Source organism: Crocodylus siamensis, chromosome 5, assembly GCF_052110815.1.
Source record: "Crocodylus siamensis isolate JL-2025a chromosome 5, ASM5211081v1, whole genome shotgun sequence".
NCBI lineage: Eukaryota > Metazoa > Chordata > Crocodylia > Crocodylidae > Crocodylus > Crocodylus siamensis.
In genome coordinates, this window is record NC_143399.1 from 179,830,719 (window position 1) to 179,850,892 (window position 20,174).

Sequence of the window (20,174 nt, forward strand, 5' to 3'; positions counted from 1 at the left end):
AAAGGCAGGGGGTGGACAGCAATACGGCACAGGTAAGGAACGGGAAGGTTAGGGACAAAAAGCCCTTTAGGACTTGGAGCGAGGGGGTAGCAAAAGCACCAGTCACAGGGCTCAAGTGCCTATATACTAATGCTAGGAGCATGGGGAACAAGCAGGATGAACTAGCGCTCCTGGTTGCACTAAACGACTACGACTTAGTGGGGCTGACGGAAACCTGGTGGGATCCATCCCACGACTGGACGGTACATATTGAGGGCTATAGATTGTACAGAAAGGACAGAGTGGGGAAAAGGGGGGGAGGGGTTGCGCTCTATGTTAAGGAGCAATATACATCAACCCTCATCAAGACAGAATCAAAGGATGAGGAAGTAGAAGGACTGTGGGTTAGGCTACATGGGGGGCAAGGAGAAAAGGATTTGGTGGTAGGGGTCTGCTACAGACCCCCACATCAAGGGGAAGAAATAGATTTGGGGCTCCTGAGGCAACTCTCAGAGACCATAAAAGCTAAAGAGGCGGTGGTCATGGGGGACCTAAACTACCTGGACATCTGCTGGGAGACACAGACAGCAAAGTCCCACCGCTCACGCAGGTTTCTAACCTGTGTACAGGACCTCCACCTGACGCAGGAGGTACATGGTCCCACTAGGGGGAATGCCTTACTGGATCTGGTATTGGCAACGGGGGATGACATAGTAGGGGACCTACAGATCGGTAGCCATCTGGGGGACAGTGATCACCTAAAAGTACAATTCAACATAAGGCGTCGAGTGGGTAAGGTAACCAGTAGGGTGAACGTGCTGGACTTTAGGAAAGCTGATTTCAGCAAACTCAGGCGATTAGTGAAGGATGCACTGCAGAGTAGTAGTTTTGAAACGATGGGAGCCCAAGAAGGGTGGCTGTGCCTTAAGGAAGCTATCCTTCTCGCACAAAGCGAGACGATCCCCGTGCGAGGTAAAAGAGGGAAAGGGGCCAGGAGGCTTCCCTGGCTGACCAGAGAAATCCTGGGCAGACTAAGGGCCAAAAGGGGAGCACATAAAAAGTGGAAACAGGGAGAGATCACCAAAGAGGAATATACCTCTTCTGCTCGTGCTTGTAGGGAGGCAGTTAGACAGGCCAAAGCTACCATGGAGCTGAGGATGGCAACCCAAGTAAAAGACAATAAGAAATTGTTTTTTAGATATATAGGGAGTAAAAGGAAGGCCCAGGGAGGAATAGGACCCCTGCTAAATGGGCAGAAACAATTGGTGACGGACAGAGGGGACAAGGCTGAACTCCTCAACGAGTTCTTCGCCTCAGTGTTCCTAAGCGAGAGGCATGACAAGTCTCTCACTGGGAGTGTAGGGAGGCAGCAGCAAGGCACCAGACTTCCATGCGTGGACCCTGAGGTGGTGCAGGGTCACTTGGAGGAACTGGATGCCTTTAAGTCGGCAGGCCCGGATGAGTTCCATCCGAGGGTACTGAAGGCACTGGCCGACATCATTGCAGAGCCACTGGCGGGAATATTTGAACGCTCGTGGCGCACGGGTCAAGTCCCGGAGGACTGGAAAAGGGCCAATGTGGTTCCCATTTTCAAGAAGGGGAGGAAGGAGGACCCGGGTAACTATAGGCCAGTCAGTCTCACCTCCATCCTTGGCAAAATCTTTGAGAAAATCATCAAGGCTCACATTTGTGAGAGCCCGGCAGGACAAATTATGCTGAGGGGAAACCAGCACGGGTTCGTGGCAGGTAGATCGTGCCTGACCAATCTAGTCTCTTTTTATGACCAGGTCACAAAACGCCTCGACGCAGGAGGAGGGGTGGATGTCGTATACTTGGACTTCAGGAAGGCCTTTGACACGGTATCCCACCCCATACTGGTGAACAAGTTAAGGGGCTGTGACTTGGATGACTGCACAGTCCGGTGGGTGGAGAATTGGCTGGAGGGTCGCACCCAGAGAGTTGTGGTGGATGGGTCGGTTTCGACCTGGAAGAGTGTGGGCAGTGGGGTCCCGCAGGGCTCGGTGCTTGGACCGATACTCTTTAATGTCTTCATCAGCGACTTGGACGAGGGGGTGAAATGTACTCTGTCCAAGTTTGCAGATGACACTAAGCTATGGGGCGAAGTGGACACGCCGGAGGGCAGGGAACAACTGCAAGCAGATCTGGACAGGTTAGACAAGTGGGCAGAAAACAACAGAATGCAGTTCAACAAGGAGAAATGCAAAGTGCTGCATCTAGGGAGGAAAAATGTCCAGCACACCTACAGCCTAGGAAATGACCTGCTGGGTGGCACGGAAGTGGAAAGGGATCTTGGAGTCCTAGTAGACTCCAAGATGAACATGAGTCGGCAGTGTGATGAAACCATCAGAAAAGCCAATGGCACTTTATCGTGCATCAGCAGATGCATGACAAATAAGTCCAAGGAGGTGATACTTCCCCTCTATCGGGCGCTGGTCAGACCGCAGCTGGAGTACTGCGTGCAATTCTGGGCACCGCACTTCAAAAAAGATGCGGATAACCTGGAGAGGGTCCAGAGAAGGGCCACTCGTATGGTTAAGGGCCTGCAGGCCAAGCCCTATGAGGAGAGATTAGAGAAACTGGACCTTTTCAGCCTCCGCAAGAGAAGGTTGAGAGGCGACCTGGTGGCTGCCTATAAGTTCGTCGGGGGGCACAGAAGGGAATTGGTGAGTATTTATTCACCAAGGCGCCCCCGGGGGTTACAAGAAATAATGGCCACAAGCTGGAGGAGAGCAGATTTAGATTAGATATTAGGAGGAACTTCTTCACAGTTCAAGTGGCCAAGCTCTGGAACGGGCTCCCAAGGGAGGTGGTGCTCTCCCCTACCCTGGGGGTGTTCAAGAGAAGGTTGGATATGTATCTAGCTGGGGTAATGTAGGCCCAGCACTCTTTCCTGCTTATGCAGGGGGTCGGACTCGATGATCTATTGAGGTCCCTTCCGACCCTAGCATCTATGAATCTATGAAAGGGGCCATTGTGTTTTCTCCCCCTCCAGGTACCAAGGCCCTATATTTCCTTGTCATTTGACATTTTGCATTTTGTTCCTTTTTATATTTCACCAACCCGTATTGTTTCCCTACACATCCCACAGCGCTTGTGCACCTGCTTTGATCCCTTCAATTGGAGAGGGGGTACCTTTTGGAGTACTGCCTGGGTTACACTGCAATGAGGTTACTGCCCAGGAACACTAGGTAAGAGAATGCATTGGAAGGGGAACAAAGGGTTGAAATATTATGGTTGTACACATTTATTTTTTAAACAAAAATTAAATTTGTATGCAAATTAGTTTCAGCCCCTAAAGCTCCTGGCAAGAAGCCAATGCACAAAGGCTGCATATCACTGAACCTGCTGGCCTGAAAGCTGGAGTCCTCAAAACAAAAACAGCACTGGCAGGGACAAGAAAACTTCTGCGAAGGTCCACCTCTCTCTGTACAAGCCTGAGTGATTACGATCACTTCACTTTAGCTTACGTTGTCAGGTTTTATGAAAGAAATAGAACTACTCAGTTGTGCAGCAAGAGTTCACACAGCCTTAAATTTTCTGCATGAAACATTCTGAAGAGCTGAGATATCTTTTAGGTACAGAGATGAACTCTCCAGATTTTCAAAAGGAGTTTTCACCCAAAAGTCCTCTACTTAATTCCTTCTTTTGGTACTAAAGAAAAAGGAGGATTATGAATAAATTTGAGTTCTTGGAAGTTTCACTTGTCATTTCAGAGTAGGCATTATTTATAATCTGCTCTACTCTTTTACAACCCAGTCTAATTCTCATTAAATTCTATTTGTTTCATGAGGCTTGGATGGTATCCTAAAAGTGTACATATATTACAAAGCAGTAGTTTCAACCATTTGCATGGGCTGGTAGCTTAATAAACATATTGTCATATGCCCCATCTCTCCTCCCATAGATGAATGAAGAGACCATGTCTCTTTCTAATGGCAATTGACTAGCAGTCCTGTGCTACCTAGAGAAGTTATGTATACAGAAAAGCAGCATTAGCACTTGATATATTTTAGCTTTTTTTAGCATATATTAGCAGTTGATAGAGTGAGAGCGAGTACCATGTGAACAGTCAGTCTTCTATAGGCCCCCCAGCAAGTGTTCCTTTGGCTGCTGTAAGCAACAAAAATTGGCTTCTTCAGTCGTGGGTTTGGAACAGATGTGTGCAAAACATTTAATCTCTTACTGCTTTGGTTTCCCTGTCTGCAAAACAAATTATAACTGCCTGACAAAAGCACTGTTATGCCAAATTAGTTAACAGTTAAAAGACCCTTCTCCAAGCTCCCTAGATAAAAAAAATGCTACATAAATGCAAGGTGGTTTTATCTGCATTTCCCTGAGACAAAATCATTGAACTGTATAAGCTTATGTATAGCTAACTGCATGTGTATAGCTTTAATGTCTGATCACCTGAAGTCAATGGCATAACTCCCATTGGTACCATTAGGAACAGGATTGGGCCCTTAATTATACCTTCAGTTTCTGAATCAGGGGCATGGACAATACTTTTTTGCTTTTCATCTCTTCCAGAAAGACATTTTAAGTATTTGTTTATAAAAATAACTGTATGGGGAGTATAATTCAGTTTCTTGTTAATTCTTATAAATATAATGGGACTACTCACATTAATAGGCATATGAACATTTGTGCAAATAACTACTGCCTGAACTGATAGAGATTCTTTTTAATTAGAAATTATGTTTAAAAAGATCAGGGTATTTTATACTAAAACAATTTGTATTTTCTTAAAATCTTTTTATTCAGTGTAAATTTTACTTTTGTTTTTTGCAATGCTTTTAATTTCTGTTTATTGGCTTTCATTCACTAGTCTCAGTTTCAGTTTGGGGGATTTCTTCTCTAGCATTCATTTTAGAAGACCACCTTGGTAACACAAGCATATTTCAATATTTGAAGATGGCTACTTTTGTAAAAATAAAAATACAATGTATGACAATAAAAACATGATATAAAGTGTGAAAAAATGCTAAAAAAATTGTTCTTTTATAAATCAAACAAAATTAAACATTCTAAAATCATCACAGAAAAAATTAATTTCTTAACTAGCTCTACTTGGAAATAAATCAACTGTTTGCTTTTATAATTTTAAGGGTGCTACTCATCAGTAAGGATTTTCTTTAGTATTGATAAGGCCTGGGAGGAGCACAATGAAATGACTAAACTATTTTTAATATAGTGTCTAGCCTAGGCTTCAAATTTTATATTGAAATATAAAATTAAATTCATAGAATTATTTCTCAGCCAAATTCTTCACTAGTTGCTCATTATGAAGCTATGGAAGCCCATTCAGGTACTATTAAGACTACTTGTGATTTTTACTGCTCTATTATAGTCAATCTGCACCAAAAAGTGATACAATGAAAATTCCCTTTGGAAATGGAGTCACCCTCAGGAGAAAACCAGAGAGAGACATCTTTGCATCCACTGAGTGCTCATTCTCTTCCAAGAGTTTATTTCCAATTGTTTTGTGGTTTTCCAAGCCCAATACATTATGATTTTATGCAGTTGCATAGTATAGTGTTCATGACTTTGGTTCTGTGATTCGTTGCGTGTGGACAAGTTGCTATGCTCATGTAAAACTATGTAGAAGTCAGTGGAGCTCCATGACTGTGCAACAAATGGTTGTGCCAGGACCTAAATGAATGTCTTCTAAATGACACTGATGACATTTAGGATTGATATAACTGTCTGAATTTTGTTTAGTCCAATAATAACTGTAAATCAAGGAAATAATATTGTACTTTACATTTTATACATATGGCTCTTTTTATGTTTAATGGACAAGAGTTCTACCATTCTTCAGCATAATTGTAATCCATACATACATTCTAACAGAAGTTTGGACTGAGATTTTTTACCAGTTACATCAAGGATTCACTTCAAACTGTTACTTCAGCAACAGTTGCATCAGGCACATTTAGTATAGTTTTTTTCTTCCCTTAACCAGATATTAAAATCTGTACTAGAAAAAATAAAAACGGGGATGAATTGAAGGAGGGATTTAAAATAAGTTGATCCAAAAAAGGCCATTTGTAAAATTAACACAATTTACATTTCTTCTCTTGAAATCTTGCTTGCTATAAACATGTGACAAAAGGAGATTTCCTACCAAGAGGCTTCACGGGGCAACTGTTTTTAATGTTATTACAAATTGTTAGTGCCTCAGCATGCATAAAGCACTATGGCTTGATTTAAATGGAACCCAGGCAAAATTTCACTAATATGTAGTTAATGTAGAGAATTTAGATCAGAACCTTAAAGATAAAAAATGGTTACCAGAAAAAAAACCCTACAATGACCTCAAATCTGCCAAACTACCATTTAGAACAAAAATCAGGATTTCAAAGTTAAGGATCAGTTTGCAAGAAACTCAAACACTTAAATGCATTACAAATACATATTTAACCACCAAGCATATCATTTTAACCATCTTATTTTAAAATAGCAGCATATTTGAGTACAAGACACACCTATTTCAGAACAATTATTTTCATTCATATTTCATGATTTCTACAACCTATTTTTATACCAGAATAATAAACTCAGTATCGATAAAATGATTACATATCTAAGTGCCCTGATGTCTGTCTTTCCAATTACCTCATACCTGAACACTGTCAGGTAGTTAGACATACGAGAACTAAAAACTGCACTCACAATTAATTGCATATACTTTAAATGCAAGGAAAATGCACCTCTAAAATGGAGCCTATGCTTATGGTTTTACCAAAAATAAAAGAATCCTTTTATACTAAAGACTTGAATTACGCCTTGCTGTGTAGTGCAATGAACCCCAAAAAGTTTCTTTTTTTCTTTTTCAGTTTTTGTTACTAGACCTGCCAGTGTGTATCTGTAATGCCATTCCCCATGTCTGGGACCTCAACCTCTCTGGGCCTGTTCAGAAAGCTGTCCTCTTCAGTAATGTAGTATTGCCAGCTCTCATTATTTTATCAGGAGTCTTGTGATATTTGGCATTTTTCTCGAAGTCTCAATGCCTGGAATCAAGAGATTACATAAAGTCTCAGCTTCTAGTTTCTAGTTGTAGAGAAAAGCATGAAAAGATGAAGCATGTGAACACTAAAGACTCAGAAACTAAACAAAAAAGAATAAAATCTGTATTTAAAAAAAATTGGTATGTTAACCAATTCATTCTTTTGTGCCTTACCTTCTGACTTTTGAATGTTTGAGTTTGATAGTACTGGTCATGGCAAATGATACAACAGGACGAAACACTCTAAAATTTTAACACTTTTATATATTTGAACAGAAGTACAAGTAAGTAAATTAAAAAGCAAAGTGTCACCAGTAAAGGAATGAGGAATCCATATAGATTTACAGAGTTACTTTCCATGTTCATTATTAATTATTGCTGGAAACAAATGTTATTGCTCATGTGAGTCACCAAGAAACTGTGAGGTGATAGTGAAGTCTTTGTTTAGATGGATTTGTGTCCACTGTTCGATGTATAACAAGTGCGATTTAGTATCCAGCTAATCCAAAAAAATGTGGATTTGCTACTTTCCTCACATCTCTGTGAACCAGGGGACAATAGAAGTCCCCAGGAGCAAGAAATGTTCAAAACGGATAGATTTCCTGCAGATTTTGCTCCATTTTTCTAGAATTCAAGCTTTTAATTTATTTTTAAACATGTTTCCTAGTACTTCTGGTTACAAAAATCTAGACAATGTCAACCCACACACTGTCCTCTTGTTGAGTCTGTAAACAGAAAGAATGAAACAATAGCAGTGCTAAGTGAGAACTTTCTCCATTCATCTTAATGGACTGTTAATTATGACCACTTAAATGCCTACAGTGTTAACCATTTCACTGCTGATTGCAGTACCAGAAACATTTGTCTAATGCACTTGACATATCCAGATGCAGATAGACATAAAATTTAAATCAAAGTTAATTTCAACAAATACTCCAATTAATAAAATAAATATGGATTAAACAGCCAGCTAAAAAGCCCAATCATTTCTAGATTATTTGAATAATTTAGATACTTAAATGCTCTCTTTACATGGTAAAAATGATGTTTCCAAAGTCAGCAGCAAAGTGCAGACATCAGGAATATAGTTTTAAAAGATCCTATACCACACTTGAGGATCATATAGATTTTCTAGTAACCCAGAAGCAGTGAGCAGCAAAATGTAATTACCTGAATTAATATTGATCATCTTATGGTAACATATGACATTAAATATTAGAAACATATTAAAATAATGCTAGAAATTCTGCAAAGTTAAGAGGAAAAATACAGTAAATTTTTTTTATTAAAAGTTCAAGTAATTTTTTTCCAAAAATTTTTACCAGATTTTAATGATTCCTGTTCATAAGTATTGAGCAGATGCTACTAACGTAATTAACGCATGGAAATACATAGGATTTAACCATTTATTTTGAGGGGTCAGGGGCTGGGGGAAAATATACATAGTAGTCTTCAAAGAACTTTGTAGCTCTTGTATTGAGCAATATTTGTACCTACAATCTGAAACAGGAACTATATCTTAATACATCTAAGTATTGTACAAATAATCTTTGAACCCAGTGTTATTTATTTATTTATTTTGGTACTATGAATAGTAATTTAGCTTCTTTTGCTACTTTAATGGCCTTTAATAAAATGGATTCAACATAACGGTCTTAGTTGCTACAAACTATGATACTATGAAACTCCCTAAGTTTCCATTAGCTTCCCTTGAAGCTTTGGCCATGAGAAATGCATCCCCTATCATGGTTTTTATATCTCTAATGGTTATATCACAATTATTTGGGTGCTTCCCTTAGCTATAGACTGGAGCCAGATTCCACAGCTGCTGGAAACAAGCAGATAAATACGGAGCTTGCCCATGTTAGAAAATGTAGTATCCGTATTGTAGCAACCACTAGGAAAGGTACAGCTGCACTAAGAGCAATGGTATAAGTGCAAGCAAAGAATTTAAAATGTCTGAGCCTATCCCACAAAAATTATTGCACCTGCACTGCTGCAATAGGGATACCACCTTTTCTAATACACCTGTATTCTCAGTGTGGCTGTAGCGATCAATGAATCATAATCAATGATAATATTAAACACAGTGATAAAAAGAGATGCCGAGCAAAGCAGCCTTGAGACTAACTGTATCTTACAAACAGATACAAACCCAAACAATTTGCACTTAAAAACATGTTTCAGCTTCCTTTAGGTTTAAACTTTTAGAAGTAAATTTATATCAATATTAAAAAAAGTAGTTTTTAAATGAGCAGTCAGGATCATGTGGTCAGTATGTAATGTAAGCAAGAACAACAGTATGTGGGCCAGTGCATTGGGTCTAACACCACTCTTGAGACCCCCCTGATAGTTACCATAGAGATAGTAGGAGTCACAAAGAGCTTCGATCACATTACTGGCTGGGAGGGGGTCAATTTGTATGCGTGAGCCCTGCTGGGATTGAAAGAATGCAGAGGAGGACAGGAAAGATAATAGAGAGAAAAAGAAGTGAAGAGAGAATACAAGAAAAGAAAAGGGAGAAAAGGGGAAGTGAGAGAAAACCAAAAGGAGTTATGGAAACTAGAAGCAATGGACAGGGAGAGAGACAGGAAGAAATGAAGAGACAGAAGAAGGAGAGGGAGGGAGAGAAAATTCATCTTGCTGGAGACAGCACCTTTTGTCAGTCACTGACAGGAAATGCTGCCTCCAGAAGAGCTAATTCACAGGCGGTGAGAACAGCCAGGAACAGCAGGGGATGCCTGAATCACCTGACCTAAGCCAGAAAAAAACTGTAAAAAATATTACTGAAAAGGAGACAGGGAAGGGAGAGACAAGAAGGGAAAGGTGTTGTTTGGTTTGGGACGCAGAGCGCTTAAATGGAGAGCACCCTTTGTATAGCATGAAAATTAAACATTGTATTTACTAGGCCAAGGCCATGGGAGCGAAAGGGTTTCACTCTTTCTGGAAAAATCAGCAAATGGCTTAAAAGGCTTAGGATTTGACAGGTTTTGCCTCTGAGTATTTTGAATCTATATTATAGCTAGAAGTGGGGTTTATGCTCCATCTGAGCCTGCCTACTGATTCAGATCCCAGTAGATGCCTAAACATCACCCAGGCTCTTGCTTTTGTTTGTGCTCCCCCTTACTTATTATCCATTCATAAATATTATTATTCATATACTACCAAAATGTAGGAAATGTGTTTTAGAAGTATGGCAGCAAAATCCCTGATCCCTGGTTACACTCTAAAGATCATTTTAAAGTACTACCCATCATAGCAGACACTAAAGACTGACACTCGTACTGACACCTAAGGATAGACTTACAATTTCAGAAATCTAGCATGCCATTGCAAATGACCTCTTCTTTCAGTATGGATTATTAACTATATGGCCAAATCCTACTTGCCTTTCATGAATAGTCCTAGATAAGTCTAGGTGAAAGACAAGTAGGATTCAACCTGCAAACAATAATGTTCAAAGAAAAATGTCCTTCTCAGAACATGGCTGCACAGGTCTTACACCTCCTAAATATATATGCAACAAAGAGTGGTAAATAAAGGTCTACCTTTGGCAGCTTTGTCTGTTCTGTAGCTCCCAGTGGTGTTCTGGATGTTTTGTAGAAGCAATGCAGACATGGCTTCCTGTGCTAACTTCACTACTATATTTCAGTAGTCTGCTCTCTGCCCATTTGTAAGTCTCCCTTTTACATGCCCAGGAATGGCATGAGGCTTGGAGAGAGGGAAAAATACATCTGGTTTTTACAGCCACCCTGTAGGTGATCTAAAAGGAGAATTTTGTAATAACAGAACCAAAGTTTACTGAGTTTTCAAATACACCTCTCCTTCCCATGCAGGTGTAATACTTCACCGTTCTCCTCACTTCCACACCTCCAATTTTAGTTTGAGACTGAGATATAGTTCCTCAAATTCTCTTACAGAAAGGCGGACTGAAGGAAGTTAAATGCAAAGTGCTGATCAGCATGGTTTTGGAAGGGCAAATATTATTCATATGTGCCAATAAAGTCTTCTAGCTTACTACACCATCACGTGTTCAGTAAATGCCATATATTTTATAGAAAAACTACTCTTGAACAGATTTAAGAAGCATATTTTTAGCTGTGAGCCAGGCTGTTATAGTTAACGAAGGCCAGATTTGTCTTTCATATGCTACCATCATTTTAGAAGTTTCTAGAAATATTGTAAATTATTTTTCTATATGTATAAATGTCATGATTTTAAGGTCAGATAGCTTACAAACTACCAACAGTATGAAAAAACATTTCAACATAAATTAAACTGAAAACAGATTTAATTCTGAAATAAGTGTCTGCATAGCAAATTATGCTGGTATTATGATAGCAGTAATACAATGTATGGTAGAAATCATGCCAGTACATTTACCCTAAATATTCTACTTATAATCCCAGGTCTCAAAATTCCTTGTACATTAGGATAATTACCTACATTAGGTTATTTGCCTAATTTTTTACCTACAATTTATAATAGAGAAATATTTGGAGAAAAGACAACAGGGATGCCTACAGATATAATAAAGGATTTCGCTTTCAAATTCCCCTTTATCTTAATTTATCATTACTACACATATATTAGACTCTCCATGAACCACACCGGTAATTTCTGTCCAGCTATAGTCTGGCCCTGAACTATCTCATCTGAAAGTCCTGAAGTTGTTAAGCACTTCATGAACATCTACTAGCCAGACAACTCTTCATGTCCATATCACTTTCAAATGTTTCCAGTATATTTCTAAATGGAAGTGAACAGGCCCAAGTTGTTCTTTCAGCACTGTCTTTAACTAGCAATTAAAAAAATGTCCATCATATAATTTTATAATTCCTTTAAATCTTGAAAATTGGGCTATTTATTATGTAATGACGCATCATTACTGGAATTACTTTTATCATTTTTCCACACAAGATTCCTAATTATTGTAATTTTAATCAACATATCTCAGATTTGCAATGGCCATCAGTAGTAAAAGATGACACTAAGCCTTGAAATTAAACAATAAAGTATTTGGTATAGAATTATAGGAGAATTTTGTTTTTAAAACTTTGAACAAAATTAGATAATGGAACAAGTTCCTAAGTGGAAATTGAGGCATTCCTGATAGAGGAATGCAACCACAAGCTATACACATTTGTTTCTAAGTCTATGGGGTCAACCTCCATGGGAAGACTCAAACAAACTGAAGGAAAGTAAAAGGCAAAATAATAATAATAATCTTTCTTTAAAGCTTAGGGCTTGCCAAAATCAGCACACAATGCTGAATACCAAATTCTAGAGTCAGGTGAACACAACAAAAAAAAATCCTGCAAATACTGGCTTAAATATGAAACTGAATTTTATCCAACTTACTTTATATCTCTTATCAATTATTTTTATTTAACATTTGGATTGTCTAAGTGCCTATAGGGAAAGACCAGCCATGTTAGGCCCCACTGTTAGGCACTGTATTTACTTTTTACTATCACTCATGTTTACTGGAAGAAATGATTACAAAAACAGCACATTTTAAAATAATTATAGAGAACATTTGTGGGAAGTTCATTTTGGAGTTGTAAACTTGGGTAGTCACACCTGGGTCTCAGGATATTTTCAGTTCATCCAGTCAGAAACATTTTATAAAAAACATGCTTCCAATTCAAATTAGCCAACACAGCCTAAATTCTGAATAGTAACTATGCATTTGCATTTAATTATTCTCAAGCAAGGGGTGGATCAAGAAATGTTCAGTGAAAAACTTTGTAATTTCAACAAATATATCTGAGAAAATGATAATGCATTTGCAGATGATCTGCAAATGGAAAAGGTGGCTAAGAAATGGTCTTCAAAGAATTTTTGAACAAATATAGTGATATCAATTTACAAACATATTTATAGCAATACAACAGTATACACAGAAAGGAATGGAACTGATTTAACTACACAGGTTTCTAAAAAGATATCCTTTTATTGGCGCAAAATACTGTTTGTATAGCAGTAGCAGCTTTCAGTTTATTGAATGAGTTAGATGTTACCAAATAGACACAGCTCTACTAAATACCTAATAGATAGTTCCTTATTCCCTGAGTCCAGAGTGGAAAAGACCCAGAAAGAAAGCAAAATGAGCCTGTGTCCATACAGGATAAAATATACTGTCACTAGAGATCATTAGAGCCTCCCATCTCTGTGGGTTGACAAATTCTTCCTTACCAGTGTGAAGTGTCTGTGGATGGAAGAACCTGGTTTTTAGGAGAGTTGTTGTTTTGGGTTTTTTTAAATCAAAGCTTATGAAGATGGTGAAGAATCACAGAACATAAAAGAGGGAAAAAACTTGACTGTCTCAAATAATACCATAATAGGAAAAACACATTTGTTAACCAAATGCTTTACTGTTAGATAAATGTTATTCTTGTTTCACTACTTCTATTTCTTTCAGGCAACATTTAATCTTACAGTAGGCAGGAAAAATATTTTTAACCTGACTACTTTGACCACTGCATTTCTGTTCTTCATATTTGACAAACAAAAAATAAGAATAACTCCTTCACCCCTCTCTGCACTCTACTTCCTCCCTGGAATCCTAAATACCTCTCTCACATAAATGGGATTCTCATAAACATTCAAATGCAGGAGCTTAGACTTCCTACAAATCAGACGGTGGCTTTTCCCCCTGGGCCCTACAGCAACCCAACTCCCAACCTTATTCATTTGAATTGAGCACTTCATGTTTTCTAGATGACAGTGCAACAATTTGTTTGCCTTGACAAAGCACTGAAAAATGCCCATTAAGACATCCTACACCAAGAAGCCAGTTTCTGCTTTTCCAGGTTAACTATTCTAGCCCATGTGTTTGTTCTCTTAGAAACAGAAGTTTTCAATTTTTGCATCTAATGGAGTGCTTGTCACTTGCTTGTTATCAATTTTGCTCTCTGTATTTTCCAAAAATATTTTTCTCCTGAGATTTCTGCATGTTTAGATTTTATAAATTACAAGTAGACTACTTGATTTTATACAGCCTATTACCCAAAGGATCTCAAAATGCTGTAAAATATTCATGGAATCTCACAACACACTTGTGAAATAGCTGATAAATGTCTTTATTTCCATTATGCAGCTAGAGAAAACAAAGCATACAGGGGTTAAGGGAATCTGTTTTTACAAATCTATGTGCCTAAAATAAGACAAGTAAAGCCCTAATTAGATGCTTAAATAAGCCGACTGATTTTCCAAGATGAGTATCCAGAAGCTGTGAGTTTTTGAGAATCCTTTGAAAAATTACAAAGTTGAGTTTAGAAGTTTACTTTAGGCATTTAAATTTGAAAATTCTGGCCCACACAGTTTGCCCAACAATGCAGAAGCAGTCAATAACAGAAAATAATCCAGCAGCTCTGACTCTCAGTCCTAGCTTCTAATCTGCCAGAAAAGACTCTTTGGCCATCCAGCACTCCTTTCTGTTTCCTTAGCATTTTACTAGTTGTTTCTGCCAACCCTATCCAGAGAGGGAGTAGGTCCAAGGTAAGTAAACAATAACTAGCAAAACGAACATGAAAAAAAATGGCACGGAACTCGACCCTCTGTGATTTAACTACTGGCATGTTACCTGTTCCCCTTGCTTCCTGCCTTTCCCCAGTTTGCAGTTTTAATAATTTATTTTTAAAAATATGAAAAGGTTTCAAATTTTTAGTTAAAAAAGGCGGCTACTTTATAGGAAAAACAAAAGAAAATCTGAAACCATTAAATTGTATTCTTTACTTATTCTTACAGTTTAAAAAAACTATTTAATAGCTATTTTCCAATTCTGACAGAGGCAGTGAAAAAATTCTGGGAATTATTTTCTGGTGAGTGAGGGGATTTTTATGATGAAATGCTAAATCTTTTAATGTAACTGTGAGGGTCATCACAAAGACACAAATGGACCATCCTTGTCCCATCTAACTGTCCATGAAATAAATGCAAGTCTGTCCTTTGGCTTTAGTTAGTAACACTGAGAGTAACATTATGCCTTTATAATAAAAGTAAAAAAAGTAAAAGTAAAAATAACCTTAACAAATGTATTCTTGGTGAACATGTAGGATGGCTTGCTTATGCTGAATGTGTCTTAACAGTGTGTTCATGATGCTGCCTGTGACTTGTATTGAGAGAAACAAATAAATATAAATCAGGAGGGGGGGAAGCACGGTCACTTATAGAGGTAGTAAATTTCCAGTCCATGATATTGGTGTTAGGATTATTTATTACCATTGTACACAGATGAAAGGCTGTGGCGTTGTGCTCTCATCGCCGCGTGCCAGCTGAATTCTGTGAGAGGGCTGGTGCTAGGGAAGGAAGGCTACAGTAATGTTAACTATGCCGCTTCCCTCCAACATCCATTTTGTTCCAAAGAAACACTTGCCAGAGATTAAAATATTCAAGATGGCTGTTTTCTGCACCCTTTCAGGGAGCTCTATAGTTTTTTAAATTTCGCCCCCCCTCCTCTGCTGCCTTAAACCTATTGATATTTTATTCCGCGGCTAATCTGCCTACTAGTCATTACGTCCTGGCCAGACTTCAAAGGGGCTCCTGAGAAGACCGGGCTGGCTTGGAGGAGGCAGGACAGGATCGCAGCGCCGCGCTGGGCTCTCGCCCCGGGGCCACTTGGCACACGCGCGGCCACGCAGCCCCACCCACGGGCTCGCAGGACCACGCGGCTCCGTGGGTTTGGCATCCCCGCCGCCGCCCGGGCCCGCGCGGAAAGCGCCGCGCGTGGAGGTGGAGGTGGAGGTGGAGGTGGAGGTGGAGCGGGCGCCGCCGCCGCCGCCGCCGGGGCTGGGCCGCGCTCGCCCCTGCAGGCTGCTCCCGAGCGCTGCGGGGGGCGGCCACTGGCAGCGCGGCGCTTGGGCGGGGCAGGGAGGGGAACGGAGGGGGCCGCGGCTCCGCCGGTTCCCGCGAGAAGGGGCCGGGAGAGTAGCGCAGGCTGCAGCCGCTCACGGCCGGGCGGGGTGAGGAGCCCGCAGGGGAGCGGTGCCGCCGCGCTGGTCTCCCCGCCGGGCACCCGCTCCCGCTCCCGCGCCAGAGGCCGGCCCCTTGGGACGTGTCCGCGGGGCTGCCACGCGTGGGAAGTGCCCCTCCCGAGCCTGGCTCCTAGGCGGGTCGTGCCCACCCGGCCCCGAGCGGGGAGAGGCAGGATTCCCCGCGAGCCCGGCGGTGGTCTGCGCGCAGCAGCAGCCGGGAGCCTCTTCCCAGCTCGGTCATTGACAGCTGCTGCCCGGCGGCCGGCGGGTGTTGGGGGGCCGCGCTGCTCTGAGACAAACAAACGCAAAACTCCGGGACCAGGACTTGCAGAGCCCGCTAGTGCCGGCCTTGAGCGGGCCCGGCCCGGCCCAGCGGCAGCGCGGGAGCCTCGGGGCTGCTTGAGCGGAAGGAGCTTTCTCCCCAAACGCCGGGACGCGCCTGCCCGCGCAGACAGCCCGGCCCGCGCCGCCCCCTTCAGCACCGGCCGCGGTGACAGCCTCGAGCCGCCCCTGCCTCGTGCTCCGCGGAAAGCTCAGGGGTGATTTGTCCCTGTCACGTACCCTCGCAGCGGCGGGTCCATCAGTCCCAGCCCCGCACTGCTGCCCGCACCGCGCCCCGGGTGCTGTGGGGGCCACGGACACCCTGCGCCCGCTCCCAGCCCGCGCACCGGCGACAGCGGCACTTGTTCAGCGACTCCAGCACCCCGCTGCCCGGGCAGACGCCGCGTCTCAACCTGTTCCGCTGCAGCCGGCGGTGCGGACGAGGGGAAGCCCCCGGCAGCGCCGTGCTGCGCCCGGGCCGGGCCCTGCTCGGGGCTCCCTGTGAGCGCCCCGACGGCGCCCACCGCCCCGGGCCGCGCGGCCCCGAGCTCCCGCCGGCCGAGGCCACCCCGGGAGACCTCCGTCCCTCCCTCCCGCTCTTTGATTTGCCCGGGGTGGGGAGCAGGCACCCGCCTCCTGCGGGGAGCCCGGCCCGGGCCGGACAGGAGGCGCTGCGGGGGCCGCCGGGGCGCAGGCGATGCGGCGCCGCTGGACCCGGGGCTGAGCCCAGGCAGGGCCTGGTCTCACTGCAGCTGCTGCACCCGGGCCGCCCCTGCGAGGGCCCCCGGCGCAACCACACGCAGGCAGCCGCATCGCCCACCAAAAGAAGGCTAAAAGGGAGCCGCGTCCCTGGGTGGGCTCGAACCACCAACCTTTCGGTTAACAGCCGAACGCGCTAACCGATTGCGCCACAGAGACTCCGGCGGCCGAGTTTTGCTCGGGCGGCACTGATGGGCCGCGGCGCGCTAGAGGACAGCGCGGGCAGGCGGCCGCCCCCTGCGCGAGCCGTGCAAGGCCGCGGCAGAAAAATGCCGGAGGAGGGAGAGTAGCCGAGAGAGGCAGTTACTGGGTCTCTTGCACAAGATCTGTAAGATCCGCGTTAGTCATGTGGAAGCTCTCTCGCCAAGGCAACATCCTCGTCCTCGGAAATCAAACCGTCGATCAGTAACTGCGCAGTGATCCGCCCGCTCCCGCACCGACCTGCACATCAGGACGTATTTGCGTTATTAGCGTCTTGACACGGCCGATTGAGACTGCTGAAACAGGCAGGATCGCGCTGAATGCACGCGGGCAAAGCACGAGGCTTATTTTGTTAAGTGCTCACAAAGGGTAAAGAAGGAAGGGGGGAAACACCTCTAACAGCTCCTTTGTTTTATGTATTACCTCACATAATCAAAATCCCTCTCAGACATCATCTGGAAATAAATCTACATCTACAGACTATCAAGCCTAAGGCCCTACATCAACAGAGTCCTAAATTTTCTCCCTTTTTTCCACTAGGGGAAAGATTATGTCCATTTCCTTTGTTTAGCTCTGGACTCAGAATCATACAGAGTTTGGTACTGTACCCAGTATAGCTTTGCTTCTGAATAAGCCAGCTGTTTTTCTCATGAAAGCTCATGCATCTCTTGAGTCAGTGCAGGGTGCAATTTTACCCTGCCTTTTACCCAGGGCCATACAGGCATGGGGCAACTGGGTGGCTGCCCAGGGTTCAGACAGAAAGGGGGCCCCCAAATGATAATTTTTGTATTATTATTATCATTACCTCTGGCAAGGGAAAGTGGGGGAAGCAATACTAAAACTTCCCCCCAGGGCCACCAGGAGTTTAGGTACGGTGCTGCTTTTACCTACTAAGTAACTTTACCGAAAACACTTAACCTACGTTTTAATTTCCCCATCAACAAAAGAGGCACAAGAACTACTTTTTCAGAGGACATTGGAAGCTTCTGGTGAAAGGCACTATATGAAAATAGGTAGCATTACTTTCTTCTTCAGTATATGATTTCACATCCTGGGTACCTCTGGTGGTAGCATCTTTTTCCATTATAGCTAAGAGGGTGGAGAAGAGGGGAATGATACCATATCATCACAAGATTTATCAATGTTAATTCTTTCTAGGGCCCTCTTTTGCATCCTTCCCTGCCTGTGACCAGGCCTATGCCCAGTTTTGAGAAGGGGCACTTTGTGCCCCAAACTTAGCTAATATTTCCATGGGCAGGGATCTAGAGTTCTGAAAGGCAGGGGTGCAGATGGAAGTAGCCTCATCACTAAAACAACACATATTTTTCTCCGGTTAAAAATAAACTATAGAAGCTGTATCTAATATGCTGGGGGCCCAGGGCTGTATATTCAGTTCAAGACTGAAGCAAAAACAAAACTAACTTAATTGGAATGAGTTAAAAACAATCTGCAGGGCTGTGAAATAGGAGCTTAATTACCAGGAGTAGCTAACAGACCTTATTCAATTGCAGAACAAAGGATAGCTGGATTGGTGGAACCTCAAGACCATTAAAAAGATTAGAGAGTTACTAACACCTGTGGAATGAAGAGTTTAGAAGAGACCAGGTAGGTTATAATGAGCTATGAAACCAGATGACTCCTTCAGCACCACCTCACTAGAAATGCTGTTGCCACTGCCAGGCAGTTGATTTTAAACTATGGGTGGAGCAGGAAGGGGAGGGTGCAACTGCACCACTGTGCTCTCCCTGGATCCACTGTTGAACATCTCTTCCACCTATACAGATGGTCTCTTAAAAAGATATCACCACAAAATCCTTGCTGCTCAAGTGTTAAGACACTGGTTGGGGCTCTCTACATTTTTTTCTCCCTCATTTGCCTTCAAGAGGAACTCACACCCTGTACAGACAGCAGCAGAGGTAGCCGATTGGACCTCAATGCAATAAAATCAAGCATTTCAACATACACCTAACTTGATGCATGAGTCTTCCCAATGACTTCATTGGGGATACAAAGCTACTTATAGCTTGTCTAATCTCTCTGCCAACTTCACTGTTTGTCTAATAAAAGATATCACCAAAACTCCCTTGCTTCTCAAATACATCCTGGACCCAGACCCCCTGAGGTAGCACATAGACCCCTGGGTCCTCCTCTACTTAGCAACTCACAGGATAAGATACAGGCACTACCACCACCAATTGAATTTAAGTGTGACCCCTGTTGGGCCCTTAAAAGCAAAGCTATAGATTTTTGCCTTAAGGAAGAGTCAGGGCTGTATCCTGAGTGGAAGGAGATACCTTCTGGTTGTGACAGCTGTGGAGCCAAACCTCCAAGGAGCTGTGGGGATTGCAGACCCCTGTCCTAAAGCATTTCTCTATGAGGTAACTAAGGAAGTTCTTGCTCAGCACACAGTGTTGTGATGAACTGTTCTGGGGGCCTGATTGTTCTCAGGTATGAACAGAGAGTCTAGACACCTAAGCTCTGGGCTTCAGATTCCATTATAGGGGCCAGGTACCTAACAGCTATATGTTGCTGCACCTCAGTCCCTTTCTGGCTATTCCCCCTAGGGTCTGCTTGTAAAAGAGAGAGAATGTAGATTGTGAAGAACAACTTGGTATTGTTTAAGAGAATCTTAAGGATCATCCACATAGTACATACACTGCTCAAAACATGCTTTTTGGCTGTTGACCAAAGAAACTGAGAAAAGCTTCACAGTCCATCTCAATAAGATATTGGTGATAAAGCAGAAAGTTATGCAATAATAAGATGATCAATTTATTAACTTCATTTCTGTGTTTCTTAGGAATGGGACCTTATTACAATTCACCTTAAGAAATGCACAGACCTAATAGATTGATTTATTATTTTATGCATTTATTATTTTTTGTAAACTAATGGGCTGATTCAGGTTA

General features: G+C 42.6%; 1 protein-coding gene and 1 non-coding gene across 2 annotated transcripts in view; both read right to left on the reverse strand.

Moving 5' to 3' along the window:
• LOC149864976 (uncharacterized) overlaps positions 1-18,349 on the reverse strand; it is a 38,421-nt gene extending 20,072 nt beyond the window's left edge. The window contains exons 1-3 of the mRNA XM_090049814.1: positions 18,289-18,349; positions 17,429-17,505; positions 16,653-17,200 (exon numbers count right to left, since the gene is read on the reverse strand). Coding sequence (XP_089905940.1) covers positions 16,653-17,200; positions 17,429-17,505; positions 18,289-18,349 — 686 coding nt within the window. The remainder of the gene's footprint in view (positions 1-16,652; positions 17,201-17,428; positions 17,506-18,288) is intronic.
• Positions 17,150-17,223, reverse strand: TRNAN-GUU (transfer RNA asparagine (anticodon GUU)). Its single transcript has one exon. It is a non-coding gene; the product is annotated as a tRNA-Asn (tRNA).
• Positions 18,350-20,174: the final 1,825 nt, after the last annotated feature.